The following is a 16,415-nucleotide window of genomic DNA, read 5'->3' as shown; positions in this document are numbered from 1 at the left end:
TTTATTCATCTATTCCTTCATTTCTGTATTTCCTCCCACACGTCATTTAAATATGCATGCCTCCTTATTCCCAGTTGTGGGTTGATATCAGACTTTAGCCGTTTAATCCAACACTGTTTTTCTGAATAGTCTACATCGGTACATTAACGGTGGCATGCACGTGACATCGAAATCATAATTACATGAATTGCAAATAAAGAAGTTGATTTCATAAATTAAATTAAACTTGTCATACACCTTTTATGAACCATTTTTCACACATGTATTTTTCATCTTACTTTATGGATTTTCAGATTACCAATTCACATGCAGAGTTTTTGATGCTGAAATTTTGTTTCAGCCTGACTCTCACTCCTCTCTGGAGCGGTCCACCTGCATTTCTCCACTAGAAATATTGATGATACTTAGATGTTTTAGTAAATATCTTTGATCTGTAGGATACTTGTGTACTTTACAGATTAACCAGTGATTCCTAAATGTATCCTGAAAATCATACGTATGTAAAAATGTGTGATTTGCAATAGTAACATGAATATTGCAAGACATAAAGTAGGATTCATAGTTGTAGTGTGAAGATTGTACTTACAAACACAGGTTAGAGGCAGTTACAGATTTATTATTATGGATTTGCAATTCATACAAATACTCATCATTGTATTTACCTATGGTTACTTTGATACAATAATTTCATAGCCTATATTTCATTCTACAATCATTTTAAAATCTACAAAAAAAAAAATACATAAATCATTTAAAATATAAAATGTAAAGCAAAACCTATATATATGCTATAAGGTTGATGTTTGGACTGATATAAGAGTTTGGAAATAAAAAAACTCAGACATAAAACCCACAATATCTTAATTTATATTTGCTTTAGCATATTGATGATCTTGATCAGATCTTGCACGTGCTGTGACACTAAAACTAAAAAAGAAATTCAGACTGCAAAGCAATTGATGTCAATCTCTTCACATAACAGAGCCAGAGAGTTTCCATGTGTACGTATATTTCACCGAACACTCAACGTAGGTAATCTTTCTGACATACTTGTTTGCTTTTTAAGTAATTAACAATATTTAAATTATTATTCTTAATAATATACAAATAATACCACATTTAACAATTATTTTCCACTTCCATAGTATCACCATGTCCAAAAGGTGAGATGTGAGTTGTTATTGAATACAGCTGTTTTAGATCATTTCTCATCTCTTGTCTTGGTTGTTGTGTTTGAATGTGAAAAAGTCACCCCCTTATTAACAAACAAGCAAACAAACAAACAATAAACAGATAAATAAAGCCCGGAGCCCGGAGCCTGTCCCAGGGCACTCAGGGCACAAGGTGGGGGACACTCTGGATGGGGTGCCAACTTTTGGCTCAGCACAATCGCACACACACCACAGACAATTTGGAGATGCCAATCAGCCTACACCACATGTCTTTGGACTGGGGGAGGAAACCGGAGTACCCGGAGGAAACCGCCAACTCCGGAGGTGCGAGGCAACACTAAGCCACCATGCCCTCTACAGTAAAATATTTTAAATAAATACATTCATTTATTAATAGGCTAATAGACAATAGATAATGCATAGATAATTTTGAGATTTATATTTAAAAATTTTTAACTTTTTTTTTTTTTTGGCAGTTCAAGTCCTGCATTCTGTCGAAAGTGCAGGTGTGTAAACCACTGACATTTCGTTACCGCGCACATGATCGCGCACGGGTGGAAGTGTGTGCGCATGCGCGGTGCCCGTCACGCGGGGCGCACAGATACGCGCATGCGCAGTGCACATCGGCGTCGAGGCGAAGTTACGGGTAGTGACAGGGCTCAGTGTGATCCCAGCGCCGCGCTCTGTTCCGTCCTCCTGCATAGTTTAGCTTTAGCTTAGCTTCCCCCCTCCAGTTGTTGTCGCCTCATCGGCACAGACCACTTTTAAATGTAGGACCAGGACAAGATGGCGGGTATGTTAGAAGTCCACTTGAGTTACAGCACAAAACTAAAAGAGTGGTGCTTTAAACCTAGTTTTTGGTTATTGCCTTTGATTGCGTTAACGTTAGCTAGCTAATTGTCTGTTAACATATTTGAAAGAAAACACAAGCTAGCCTGGCTAATCAGTGCTAGCTAGCCGAGTTTACGTGTAGCTCGGTGATAGTCACGACTGAACTCGTTTTCATGTGTTTGTCACAGATATTTCGCTGCTTCATGAAGATTCTCAAGAGGAGATAGACGGGTGTAAGTATTATGGTGTGTACTGAAATGCGAAATGCTGCTCTTTTTAGCTTTGGTGTGCGCACACTGTCATTCGCCAGTATCCGGGCTGAACCTTACCCAAAGCTAAGCTGGCTAATTAACTGTGCTAGTTAGCTAGGATAGCTACACCGGGCAAACTTTGCTCCTCATACAGGCCTAAAGTAACGTCTAGTGCTCAGCGGCAGTGGCTTTTAGCCCGGTGTTTCACTTTATACAGCTGAAGTACTTGTTTAAACAGAATAGTTTGATAATTTTTAAGATTAGTAAAGATGTTTTGTTGCAATCAAACAAGGAATTTCAGCTTCGGGAAAACGGAAATAGGCGACTCTCTTCTCCGACTTCCACCTTGTACAGTGGTGTAGATGGTTTTGGGCTTGTACAGTCATGTATAGGGTTCACCTCCTGCCTTACATGCTGCTATATTTGTACTAGTTCTTATATTTAGTTCTTTGTCGCATTAAAGCCTGGTTCCCCAGTTCCAGTGCTGGAAATCCGGAGTGATTTGATGATATGATGATTTTTCTTGCTCCAGCACACCTTCCAAGCCTACTTATTATCCTGGTGTGTTCAATCAGGTGTCTCTGATCAGGGAAATTATAAAATTGTTCTGAAATCAGGCTCTCCAGAACCAGAAGTGGTGTAAACCGAGAGCCGAGGAGCATGACTGAGAACTAGAAAACCCATCTAGCTGTCAGTGTGTGATCTCTAGTCAGATCTGCATAGCTGACAGAAACTTAATGGGGAAGGAATGCTCGACTTGTCTGCTATATCAGATCCTTCAAATGAACAAATGCTGCGCTGTATACTGGGGAGATACCCAGTTTGGTGTGTGTGGAAGGACAGGTTAAAAAAAATTGCCCCTATAAAACCATCACTGCGATTCCTTTCCTCATCGGCGACTAGTGTTCAGTTTGAAAAAGCACCTACGTGGAGCTCTGTCTCGTGCATGCACTGCTGACTTCATGGCCTGGTGGTGTTTTGCTTCTTATCTGGACAGTCTGACTCTGACTGTGTTATCATATTTGCACAATGTCCCAAAAAAAAAAAAAAACAACACAATCAAGCAGCTTTCTTGTCTTTCAGCATTTTTGCTAAACCTGTTGGGGTGTGTGTGTGTGTGTGTGTGTATTCTGGTCACTCTTCTTTAATGGGTGAAGGTCTTCATCACTACCAGAATGTGTGTTGGGTGGTGGGTTCTGCTCATAATATTTCCAATGTTTCTAATAGTTGGTGTGGATGACTACAGCTCAGAGTCTGACGTCATTATTATACCTTCAGCCTTGGATTTTGTATCGCAAGATGAGATGCTGACGCCCCTGGGGAGGCTGGATAAATACGTCACGAGTGAAAACATATTTAACAGGTACTCAAATGTAGACTTTATTAGATTTATAATACTGTTGCCTCTCATTGACAGCCCTTTGGTGGCTTTACATTAATGAGTTTTGTTTCAGTAGCTTTTCTGTTGATGAGAGGAAAAAAGAACAGGATATGTCTTTAATATTTGAAAGTCTTGCATGCCTAAGGACGTTTGTAATTATGTCTTTGCATTATTTTTGACATTTTGTATTCCAGCGATGCTTGCCATGGCACACACCTCTCATTAGTATTTTATTCACAGGCAGATGGTGGCCCGCAGTTTGCTGGACACGCTAAAAGCAGTTAGCGAGGATGAAAGGGATTGTATTGCAGTGCTCGAGAGAGTCAGCAGACTTGCGGAGGACTCGGGTAAACCACAATTTGATCCCTCATCAAATTTCTTTGTTTTTTTTTTTGTTTGTTTTTCAGCTTTTGAAACAATCTCTCTCACTGTTTTGTTTTGTCTTAAAACAATATGTACCTTCCTAGAAAGGTGATGTTATATTTAGAGTATCCTATGCCCTTGCTGTGTCTCAGGTTCAGTGTTACAAAGAAATCTGCTCCCTTTAGCACCCATTAATGTTTGATGGGACTGGTGTGACTTATTAAAGTGCTTCTCCCTTACAAAGCAAAAAGGCTTGTCCTTTTTTTTTTTTTTTTTTTTTTTTGTTTTTGGATTTGCACACCTGACTAGCTTGCTCATCCTTACCTCTGATATACCCTAGAGATGTCTAGTAAGATGTCTTTTGCTGTACAGTGCGGAGAAAGGTGATCAAGCTGCTAAGTTTTTGAAGGTTCCTGGGGAAAAAGTGGCCCTCCGTGTGATGAATATTATGCTCATGTTTTTGTGCTCATGTTTTTGTGAACATCTTTATTCAACACTTCCAAAGCTGAAGGAAGATACAAGAACTGTTCTGCAGCAAAGTTACCATCTGCCAAGTGGGACGATGCCACACTGGCATTCACCATATTCCTTTAGCATTGTGCTCACTTGATTAGTGATCATGTTTAATCCTGATTGTTTTAATATAACAGGCTATCCATGTGTCTTTAGAGCCTACAGTTCGAGCCGAGCTAATGGAACAAATTCCTCACATCGCCATTTTCTGCCAAGAAAACAGACCTTCCATTCCCTTCGCATTTTCAAAGTATTTGCTGCCCATTGTAGTGAGATATTTAGCTGACCAGAACAACCTGGTAAGTGTATGTGTTTAAACTTGCATCTTTTATTTATATTTTGTTATATTAGTCGGTAGCGTGGCTCGGAACTCCTTTAACCAGAGACTGAAAGAAACATTTCGTTCTTTAGGTTTCAGAATGCTGGATTGCATCAGCAAATAAACTCTAGCTCTTTAGCTCTTTCTCGTGTTGGCTGTTACACCTTGTCTATCTTTATACTCATGTTTGTTCTTATTAGGAACCCTACATCTAGGGGTCAGGAGGGTAATGATGTTTAAGCGTGTAGCATTTTGTTAGTGTACCACTATACGTAGTATACGTGTGAGTTCCATGTTTCGCCTCAGTATTATCTGTGTTTCCTTTTGCTTCCATCACCTAACAGGTTAGGAAGACAAGCCAGGCAGCCCTTCTGATGCTTCTGGAGCAGGAGCTGATCGAGCGGGCAGACATAGAGAATCTCGTCTGTCCTGTACTTGTTGATCTCACCGCCCCAGACAGCAATGATGATGTCAAGACTGAGGCTATGGCAGTAAGTTTTTCAATGGATAACTTGACATTCTGACCCTATGACATGTTTTCAGCATTTTTCTTTTTAACACTAATGTTTAAAAACAGATTATTTGCAAAATGGCACCCATGGTGGGGAAGGATATTACAGAGCGCCTCTTCCTTCCACGCTTCTGTGAGATGTGCTGTGACTGCAGGATGTTCCATGTACGCAAGGTCGGCATCTCTGATTGGCCCTTTCACAAATATGGTTGCAGTGAAGGACAGTCTTGATTTGCTGTTTAAGACAGATTATGGATATAGAAGTGAGTGCATTGTGACTTAATGCTTCATCTTGTCTTCACTTGATAGGTGTGTGCAGCAAATTTTGGAGATATCTGTACTGTTGTTGGGGGAGAAACAACAGAAGAATTACTGGTATGGATGTCTTATTTGCTCTTGAGGTTTTGAAATGCTTGCATTGCATGCTTTTACACAGAGCTGTATGTAAACATGGTGTATTGTCTTAGATAGGTGTAGCAATGAGATGTAATAATAATAACCGGTTGCATTCTGAGTGTAGTTTTGCATGTTCTGTGCCAGCATGGATTTCCCAAAACATGCTGGTAGGTGGATTGGCTACTCTAAATTGCCCATAGGTGTGAGAGAGTGTGAGCTTGTGTGGAGTATCCGGTGAGGGCTTTATGTCCCATCCAGGGTGTATTCCTGCCTTGCGCTCAGGAGCAGGCTCTGGATCCACTGCCACCCTGACCAGCTATTTTGCACGGCTGCACTTTTCTAGTAAAGGATCGTTTTTACAGCATGTGCTACAATATTATTACACTGTACAACCGTGTTGCATGTTGGTCAACAAAGATTAGGCTTACCCTTGTTTAACTATCATCGTGTGACCATTAGCTTAAATATGAGGAAATCTATTTGCCCTGATTTGTACTCGTCTGTACAGGCCAAACCTGTATGGTCTGCCCATCCCATGCTGTTTGTATTACCTGTCTGGGTGTCTAATGTACTAGTAATAATCTTTTTTCCTCCAGTCCAATATTTTTAAAATCCAATTGGGCATAATTACACGCTTGCAGTTTTGGTATTATAGCCTATTATGTAAACAGATTTGAGTTTAGATTTGAATTAAAATGCATATTAAGTTTAGAGTGGGCAGGGAAAGACTTTCCTTTCCAAGTGAGACCTAAATGTTTTTCCTTTTCTCGGTGCATTGTCTTCCTGTGCAGCTGCCACGGTTTTTCCAGCTCTGCTCAGATAATGTGTGGGGAGTGCGGAAGGCCTGCGCAGAGTGCTTCATGACCGTATCCTCGGCAACCTCTCAGGAAGTGCGCAGGACCAAACTCTCATCTCTTTTCATCAACCTCATAAGTGACCCCTCCCGCTGGGTGAGTGACTTCCCTGGGCAACTACTCTGAGGATGTTTGTTTGTGTAGATAAATGGGATTTTTTTTTTTTTTTTCTTCCCCCTCCTCCCCTGGAATCTGGGCCAGGATCATTATTTACAGATGTGAAGTACAGGGTTATATATTCATAGTGAACCATATTTTATTATAATTACGTTTTCTTTTTATTTATTTTTTATGAGCAACATTTGATATATTTTCCAAAGTTTTTGAAACTATTTTGAAACCTTTAGGTCTTTGCTGCATGTAGTGAGTAGCTAATTGCTGCGTGCTGTGTGTCTAACAGGTGCGCCAGGCAGCGTTCCAGTCTCTGGGCCAGTTCATTTCTACATTTGCCAGTCCGAGCACTAATGTAGGCCAGTACTTCAAAGAGGGCACAGAGGAGGCTGACTGGAGAGGCCAGCAATTGCACAACCGGTAGGACTTATCTTTATAACACAATACTTTTTTTTCTGCATGTGTTTTACTACTTATATTTACATTTATATTTATATTGAGCTATTTGGCAGACAGTCCTATACAGAGTAACTTTCAGGAAGTGGAAACAGCTGACAATCCAGAGTACTTCCTAATCTGTATTCATTCATAACCTGAAAGACCATCATACTAGTTTGTTTACTGTAAGTGCTATAGTAGTCTTGCCTGTAACTGGAACTAAGTAAGTGCAAAAAAACGGAATGGAGAAAAGGTCTAAAGACCTACACTATATGGCCAAAAGTTTGTAATAATCTCCAGTCTTATAGGAAGGCTTTTCACTAGGTTTTTGGAACATTGTGGGGATTTGTGCCTATTCAGCCGCAATAGTATTAGTAATGTCAGACACTGATGTTGCGGCGAGGAGGCCTGGGGGTTGTTCAGTGGGGTTCAAGTCATGGCTCTGTGCAGGCCACTTGAGTTCTTACATTCCTGCCTTGGCAAACCATGTCTTCATGGACCTCATCATGGCTTTGTGTACAGGGGCAGTGTAATGTGGAACATGTTTGGACCTTTTAGCTCCAGTGAAGAGAAATCGTAATGCTACAGCATACAAAGTCATCCTATGCTATTGTGTGCGTCCAACTTTGTAGCTCTAGTTTGGTGAAGGCCCACTTATGAGTGTGATGTCAAGTGTCCAAAAACGTGTGTAGTGTAATGTAACGTGTTTATAATGTCATATATATATATATATCTTTTTTTTATTCCACCATCAAGGGCTGGTGAGAAATCCACAAGCACTAACACTCCTGCTACAGAAGACAGTGCTCAGAGCCTCCCACAAGAAGAAAAAGCTGCCTCGTCACAGCCCGACTGCATTTCCCAGAATCCACCATGCACTCAGGAGCTTTGTGAAGGCCAGCTATGCCAGTCAGAACGGGAAGGTTTGGATATAGCTGTGGAGGGTGGAGGGGAGCAGGCAGCCGAAGCTTTACCTCTGGATGAGTCCTGTTGCCATGTTGACGCAGATAGGCCCAGTCCAAAGTGCCTTTCTGAGCTGTGTGATCTAGACCAGGATCAATCGGCCAGGGAACCTCAGTGCTCACCAGCCACATGCCCCACAGCACAGGACAGCCCCTCAAACACCTCTGAAGGCCTTGTGACGGAGGATCCTACACACTTGAACCCGGACTCCACCACCAGTTCAGAGGTTCCCTCCAGTGCACTACCAAGCCATGTGGCAGAGAAAGCGGAGATACCAGAGCAGGAGCTGTATAACTCATTCCACTACTGGAGGACACCAATCGCACAGATAGACCTCGACCTGGAGCTGTTGGAGGAGGAGTTCGACAGTGATGATGAGGTTTCTGCCAGCTCCTCTACCCAGGTCTCCACACCTGCTCTGGACAGGAAGCAGCTGGAGGAGCTCATCGAGAACCTGGAGCCCCACATTGATGACCCTGATGTCAAAGGTGAGGGCTGTTTTTTTAATATAATAATTTTTTTTATTATTATTATTATTATTTTTTAATTTAATTACTGTGGAAACGCAGGATGACAACAGAAACACATTGCCAAGCAAGGTTTCATAAATATACATGAATTTAGAGCATCTGTAATTTTGCTTTGCAGCAATGTTCTTCCCTCTGCACTTCAAAGGATTCTTCATACTATTGTGCAACGTGCACACTCGTGTTTTTTTTTTTTTTCTCCCCCTGCAAAGGCCATCATAGGAAGAAGCAGAATGGGTTAAGGGGCTACACATTTGGCTTATGCTGTCTAATGAGCTGCAAAGCTCCTGCTGTTATGAAGTAGTGTATTGTAACTGAAATACAGACTGTAATATTTTGGTAGTTCCAACATTTATAATTAACTCTTGATTTAGTCTCTGATTAATGTTCCAGTTTGAAACAGGTAAACTCCCAACAAACAGCTTTAAATAACATTTGGGCATTTTCTGGTGGTTGATGGTTGTCAGTGTACTATAATTGGAAAAAAAATTTGTTAGTTTAGAAAATGTTTATTCATCTTTATTTTTAATTTTGAAAATGGTTTACAGTGTACTTTAGAAAAGTAATGGGATAACCCTAGGTTTGTTTATATATGTAGATGCTCTCCAGCGCAAAAGAAAATGACTGTTTGTTGGTAGCCACTCTCACTGCACAAGTTTTTTGGTGGCGGCTTTCAGGATAAATTGAGCTGATTACGATATGTGACCATATTGGAATTATGCTGGTTTTACGGAATAACTGCAGAATTTCATTCGTTAGCTCAGTGGAGTTTTATGTCTGTCTGGTTTGCTATGCAGAAATGCTATGCAGACATGCGAGACAGTTTCAGAAAGGCCTTTGTATTTTCAGTGGCGGAAAAGCCCTGGCTTACTGTGGCTCTGTGTTTTTATTTGTGGTTACATATTCAAAGGTTTAGAGTTGCTTTTAAGGTTATTGTAAGCAAATCCTCCTGTTTGCTTAAATGTTTACCATGTGAGCTATTGACCATTATCAGTATATCCATTTCTGATTTCTGTATTTGAGGTAATAAGACTGTTACTTGGTTAGATAGATATGTTGTACCACAGATTTTAGAAGGTTCCTCAAACAGTGAAAGTAGCAGGCGCTGTCTCTTTTGTGTCTCTTTTGAAAGGAAATGAGCTGAGGGAAATTGAGCAAACGCTGAACAGAAAAGGGTCCGTTAATGTTAACAGCAGTATGACCAAACACCACAGTGTTTTAACTTTGAACGATGTTATTTCAGTTTCTTCACCATAAACTCCAGTGTTATTTACTTGTTTGTTTGTGATGCATGCCTTAGAAATGCTACATTAGAAATGCCATTACTTTAAAACTATATTTACCTGGAGAACGGAATATCACTGCCAGTTTAAACCCTGCTCTTAAACAGACATGTTTGTGTGGAGTGTATGCATGCTGCTGCTGTTGATGCTTATAGAGGTTTGTACAAAATAGAGCAGGTCCTTCTCTTCTGCTTACTGTCCCATGTAACAGCAGCACAGCATCGGCACAAGTCTTGAGCTGGGGTTTGGCTATTGTCTAATTTGCCATTGATGCCATTAATTTGTCATTATAAGCATTAAGAGTCTGTCCTATGTCTACCTGTATGTGACAAATCTGTAAAGACTGTGCTGTTACTGTACTACGTACTATTTGTCCTTAAATGTCTAGCACGTACTTTCCACCAGGGTATGATGAGTTTTGTTCACCATGTTGAACAAAATAAGCACCTGAAAGTGGACGTAAATCTAATATCTATCACATAATATCTGATACATATAAAGATGTAGAAAATCAATTAACTTTATAATTGTTTTTCTCAAGGTCACATTACCTCAAATTCTGAAGGCATGATTTATTGCTTTAAAAAGGGTTCTTGGATGTCTAAGGGTTGCTGGTGTCTAGAGTTGTTCTACCTGGAGCCATTCCTGAGAGGGAAACACTCTGCTGTAGGGTTTTAGGGTTGCCTCAGTGTGTAGCTGCCAAGACAGCTACTCAGGATCACACAAAAAAAAAAGTCAGTAGCCAATAGTTCTGTAAAATGTTCAGACTATTCTTTTAGTGGAAAATTAGTTTCATTTTTGTAATGTACATTAATTTGGTACAACTTTGTTTGGCTCGCTCAAATATGCTGTGACTCTGGTTATAGTTTGGTGTATGCTATAAATCATACATCCCATATGCTCCAAGCCAAGCTCCGTGAATTGAAATTCAAACTTGATGGGAGTGGCCACACTTATAATACCACAGCTACTGCTTCTCTTCCTCTTCTTTTTTTTTCTTTTTTCTTTTTGTAAGAGAATGGTGTAAAGCAGTAAAATTTGGAAATATATAATCAGCATACTATGGTGTCACACTTCTGCACTGTGCAGATGTTTCTGTCAGAAGATGAAAAAGTAGTTTTGCACAATACAGGTTACAATGCATACCTGTGTGTGACATAACAAGCCAGGTGTGTGTTAATCGTGGGTTTCTGTGCACTCACATAGCAAGCTCATGTTCAGACCTGTGTTTACATTGTCAGACAACAGGCTGTGACTTTCTTTTACTTGGTTTTCAGTAATCAGGCAATTCAGCCTCATCGTACCATATAAATTCACTTTATTCTAGTCATCTGTCAAATGCAGTTATAACAACATTCCATAAGTATAGGTGGGGTTCAAATGAATTAGAACTGTTTTGTGATTTAAATGTATTGAACACTCTATTTGAGTAATGTGATTAAGCACTCCTAACTTTTGTGCGTCATTCTGTTTGTGTGTAACAGCACAAGTGGATGTGTTGACCGCTGCTCTGAGAGCCACGTCGCTGGACACTCATGTTGAGGAAGCATTCCTGGAACCTCGGCAGGCTCATGACAACCATTTCAGCTCTTGCCACGTCCCTCTCATTGACTCTTCTGATGTAGAGGTATGCAAACATTTATAGTCCAAATCTTTTTTTTTTTTTTTTTTTTTTTTACACTTTTCATATCTTGATCAATATGGTTTATGGTCTTCTGTGTTTACTCATTGTCTAAGTTTGCGTACACTCCTGTAATAGATACTGCTGATTGCCATGAGTCATACAACTCTAAACGTAAGGCATTTGTGTTTCAGAGCCGAGATTCCACCCTCCCGGTGAGTCATGGTGATGATTTAGAGTTAAGTGATAGCAGCAGTCCAGAGGAGGAGAAAAAATCTAAGCAACAGGTAAAATATTTGCGCTCCTTTTTTTTTTTTTTTTTTCCTCGTGGCTTGCTGTGTTGACAAGCGTATAATTTCAGTGTTTATCATGTTTATAATTAATTAGGAACCAAAAATAGTGTCCCAACTTGTTACATAGCATTCTTGTTCTCAAGCAGTGCTGTTATAAATGATTGTAAGGAGGAAAAAAAAAAAGGGGTCACATGCTTGTTTAAACATGCTTTTTGTCTTCGTGGTATGCTGTAGGATGTAGTCCCTCAGGCGCTGTTGGATCAGTACCTGTCTATGACAGACCCGTCCCGGGCGCAGACGGTGGATATGGAGATTGCTAAGCATTGTGCGTACAGCCTGCCTGGTGTGGCGCTCACGCTGGGCCGCCAGAACTGGCACTGCCTCAGAGACACCTTTGAGACGCTAGCCTCTGATATGCAGGTGCCGTAAGACTGCACCTCAGAATATGACACTTCTGCAACACTCTTCCTACACTTCTGTAGCATGCTGGTGCTTCTGTCAGTATTTTGCTTTTGCTGTCCCTTTTTCCCTGAGCCTGTGGCTATCTATCTAGGACTTATTATCTAGATTATTAGATTATTATTATTATTATCTAGATTATCTAGGACTGGATAGTAGGTAGTCTAAGTCACTATCAGTCTGATACTTGGAGTTTTTGAGAAGGAACTAAAAAATAGAGTTGAATATCAAGCCGAAGAGATCTGGCAAAATAAAGGGGGGATAAACATCCTTTATCATTAACACCAAAATGCTGTGCAGTCAGTGGCAGTCTGGCAAAGCTAGGCATGCATAGTCTTGTTCATTTTACCACTTTGCTGGCCTACTTTAGAGTAATACTTTCTAGTACTGGCCCTGGAGTACCAGCACATTTTGGTAAAGTACCCTAACATGCTGATACTCCAGGATCAGTGTTGAAAAGTGCTGCTCTGCTTTTACTTATATTTTTAGTAGTCTAAGCATACTACTCTAAGTTGTTAAGTTGAGTCACTTGAGCTGGGAGACAGGAAAACCCAGGGCAGTGGTAATCTGTAATTGAGAAACACTACTGTAGAGTGAGAGTTTAAGGAGATACTGCTTCATGCTCTTAGTTGCACGTTTCTACTTTCATGAGACTAAAGAATGCTGTCTCTGTCACTTGAGGAAGTGATCCACCTCTTTCAAGATGGAGAAAATAGTTGTTTATTAATTTTGAGATATTTTTAAACATTTCAGAATTAGTGCTGTGTTAAAGTTGCATGATGTAGTAATACGAGAGTAATAAGTGAACTAAGTAATGTGCTTCAATTAGCTTCTTCCCTTTTGTCTCATCCTTTCTTCCTCCACCTTGTTTTATTTTATTCTTTTTCCTTCTCCACACCTCTGTTCACTTGTACCTATTTGTCTCTTATTTGTCAGTCTCTCTTTATCTTGACAGTTTCTCTTTCTTTCTCTTGCCCCATTGCAGTGGAAGGTACGGCGGACACTGGCTTTCTCCATCCATGAATTAGCCTTGATTTTGGGCGATCAGCTGACTGCTGAAGACCTGGTGCCCATCTTCAATGGCTTTCTTAAGGACCTGGACGAGGTGCGCATAGGGGTCCTTCGACACCTCTATGACTTCCTCAAGGTTAGTCACATTTTATGATGTTTTTCCTGGGAGAGTTTGCACTATTAAATTCTATGTTATCCTAGGATCTTCTCATGTTTAATTTTCTGTTCTTACAATCTTTGTAGCTCTCTGTTTCTACTCTCTGTATTTCACTCTGTTTCACTTCTGCATATTTGCAATTAAACCACACACACACACACACACAAAGAGAGAGAACAGATTTTAACTTGACATGCTTCTGTTCTTTTCCTGTTTAGTTGCTGCATCAGGATACAAGGAGGAAGTACCTCTACCAGTTGCAGGAGTTCCTGGTCACAGACAATAGTCGCAACTGGAGATTCAGATCAGAACTTGCAGAGTATGACTAACTAATGTGGTGTTCATTAGCGTCTGTTGTCTATTCTTTTAACTCTTTTGGCCATTTTATTATACAGGTTATTGTGTGATTGTGTGGGTTTTGTCTAACAGGCAGTTGGTCCTGCTGTTGGAGCTGTATAGTGGGCAGGACGTGTATGACTATCTGAGGCCGCTGGCGTTCTGCCTCTGCATAGACAGAGTCTCCTCTGTGCGGTGGACTTCCTACAGACTGGTATGCATAGCCATACGCACAAGCTGTTCCCTTTGTGAGGGGTCATGGGCTTTCTTAGCCCCTCTGTTGTGTAAATGATGCAGCATTCTCTCCTGATTGTCCTTTCTTTATGGATAGTGTGAGGCTGTGGTTGTTGTTGCTTGTTAATTAAGAGCACTTTTAGTATGTATAGTATGAGTTTGTTTCTTTCTCTGTTTAGGTCAGTGAGATTATCAGGAAACTTTCCACATGTCCAGCGCTGTTGGTGGATTTCCTTGGCGAGTTAGTGGATAAATTCTGCCACTCTCCAAAATGGTCTGGACGCCAAGCGTTTGCTTTTGTTTGTCAGGTAAGGACAAATGGTCCCATTGCCCCACACCACTCTTAAACAGTCTTAGTGTTGAAGCTCATGAGTAGTTCATTCAGCCAGTGCAGTGTTTAAAGTGCTTTCTACCTCATTGCATTGAAAGCTTTCAGTGCACTGGGTGATGCTGTTTTGGCAGTGGTAGACTTCATCACAGTGCAAAGCAACACAAAAAAAGACCCTTAAAACACTTTAAAAAGTAAGTTTTTTTTGTGAACAAGTGGCATTTGAGTTTTTTTTTTTCTGTTTTGTTTGTGTATTGAATACACGCATTGCTGAATGTGCACACTTTGAAAACCAACTCCTTAACGGTGGTTAAGGCTAGAGCACTGGTGCCATACGGTCAGTACGCCTCTCTACTATGGCCAGTGTTGTAAAGGGAGTGTAGCATTTCCTGGCTGCCACCTGCTCACTGCTCAGCATATTGGAGCTGCTGTTTAGGACCTTAATGGGGGATAATTTTGCAAATGGTGCATTCACCCAAGTGTGTTCATTCTCTCATGGTTTATCTCTCCCTTTGTGTGTGCATTTGTGTGTATGTTCCCTTTACTTTCAATTTATTTTTCCCTTATTTTCTTTAATACACACACTCACTATCTCTAGCTGGCTATAGAGGAGGACTGTGTGTCGTTGGATCAGTTCTCAGAGCACCTGCTGGCTCCTCTGCTGCAGCTGGCATCTGACCCTGTGCCCAACGTTCGTGTGCTGCTGGCCAAAACCCTGCGCCAGAGCCTGATGGAGCGAGGTCAGTGCCAGTCCATTGACTTGTTTCTTAGGGGAGTGTGTGTGTAGGTTGAGCACAAGATTGTGAAAGTAAAATGGATTGCTGAGAGCAGATATTCAGACATATTTGTGTATATCATATTTTAAACATATTTAATGTTTCTATGTTGCCTCCTATAGAATATTTCCTACACTCAGCCAACTCGCACCAGGAGGCCCTGGAGCAGACACTGGTAGCTCTGCAGATGGACATGGACAAGGATGTCAAATACTTTGCCAGCGTACACCCAGGAAGCACACGCATTAACGAGGACGCCATGAGCACCACTTCCTCCACCTACTGAGCACGCACATACAACACCCCTAGCTTTGTTAATGGTATAGGGGCTTGGAATGGCCTCTGCCATGGGCACAAGAACTGAGAAATATTTGCTTGGGGAGTCACTTCAACCAACTGTCCTTCCCTTAGAGCAACTCACTACAACAAAAAGTTTTTGTGATCTTTTTTTTTTTGCCACAGAAGCCTTACAAGTGTCTTCCTTAAAACCAGAGAATACTTGAATATCTGGAATCAAAACATCAACAAACTACAGTTAAAAATGTCAGCATATCTCAGATCCAGGGAATGGATGACTGCTATTCCTTCACTCATCCTCATCTCCTCCTCTCTCTTATTGATGGACCTTCGTTATTTTTTTCTCTTCAACATAGCAGGAACTTTCAGCTTCACACAACCATGTTAGCAGGAAAGACTGTAGCGCCAAGTGTTTCCCTTATTTTATCTCATTTTCCATTTTGATACTGTACTGTGTGAGTGACTCATATGCTGCAGATATATTCAACATGGAGAGAGTATAACCGCCTCAGGCTTTCCACACACCGTAGACTGGGAGCCGTTGTTTGAAGCCGGACATGTTTTTCTTCAAGGGCTTGAGCCGATATTGTTTTAAAGTCTAGTGCAGCACATTGTTGTGCCTGTGGGCATGGGCTTCCCCTGGGACACAGGGATCCATGTCCTATTGGAAAAGGAACTATTGTATTTTTAAACCAAAATCACAAGCGGTCCATTTTGCAGAGTATGTAGAAATTCAATATTGAATCAGTGTGGTTGTTACACATCACTCTGGGGTATTTTAACATGAAAATAAAAGTGCTTCACTATGATCCATGCATCACATGTACTGTACATATCCTTATCAGTTTTTTTTTTTTTTTTTCATTTTGATCAGTGATCATGAATAGAATTGTTATATGTTCTCCTAACCTGTCCAAAATAAAAGTTCAGATGCAGTTGCACTTAGTCTGCTTTCTTTTTCACCTTTGTTGGTTTTTGGCAACATTCAGA

General features: G+C 40.7%; 1 protein-coding gene across 4 annotated transcripts; it reads left to right on the top strand.

Moving 5' to 3' along the window:
* Nucleotides 1-1,748: 1,748 nt before the first annotated feature.
* ppp4r1 (protein phosphatase 4, regulatory subunit 1) lies at nt 1,749-16,366 on the top strand. Of its 4 annotated transcripts, none has more exons than XM_034309515.2 (20): nt 1,749-1,965; nt 2,192-2,236; nt 3,533-3,617; nt 3,876-3,982; nt 4,668-4,810; nt 5,175-5,321; nt 5,408-5,515; nt 5,651-5,716; nt 6,529-6,687; nt 6,992-7,122; nt 7,897-8,591; nt 11,398-11,540; nt 11,729-11,821; nt 12,062-12,247; nt 13,272-13,433; nt 13,673-13,773; nt 13,884-14,004; nt 14,204-14,332; nt 14,951-15,092; nt 15,251-16,366. In XM_034309515.2, exons 1-20 carry the CDS (start codon nt 1,959-1,961, stop codon nt 15,412-15,414), a joined length of 2,934 nt encoding a protein of 977 aa, XP_034165406.2. In that variant the 5' UTR covers nt 1,749-1,958; the 3' UTR covers nt 15,415-16,366. The 4 variants fall into 4 exon arrangements, with proteins under 4 accessions (XP_034165406.2, XP_034165375.2, XP_034165336.2 ...); XM_034309484.2 differs by having other exon boundaries at nt 2,192-2,248; XM_034309445.2 differs by having other exon boundaries at nt 2,192-2,248; nt 3,482-3,617.
* Nucleotides 16,367-16,415: the final 49 nt, after the last annotated feature.

This window comes from Pangasianodon hypophthalmus, chromosome 1 (assembly GCF_027358585.1).
Source record: "Pangasianodon hypophthalmus isolate fPanHyp1 chromosome 1, fPanHyp1.pri, whole genome shotgun sequence".
Taxonomy (NCBI): Eukaryota; Metazoa; Chordata; class Actinopteri; order Siluriformes; family Pangasiidae; genus Pangasianodon; species Pangasianodon hypophthalmus.
This window is presented reverse-complemented; position numbering and strand designations above follow the sequence as displayed.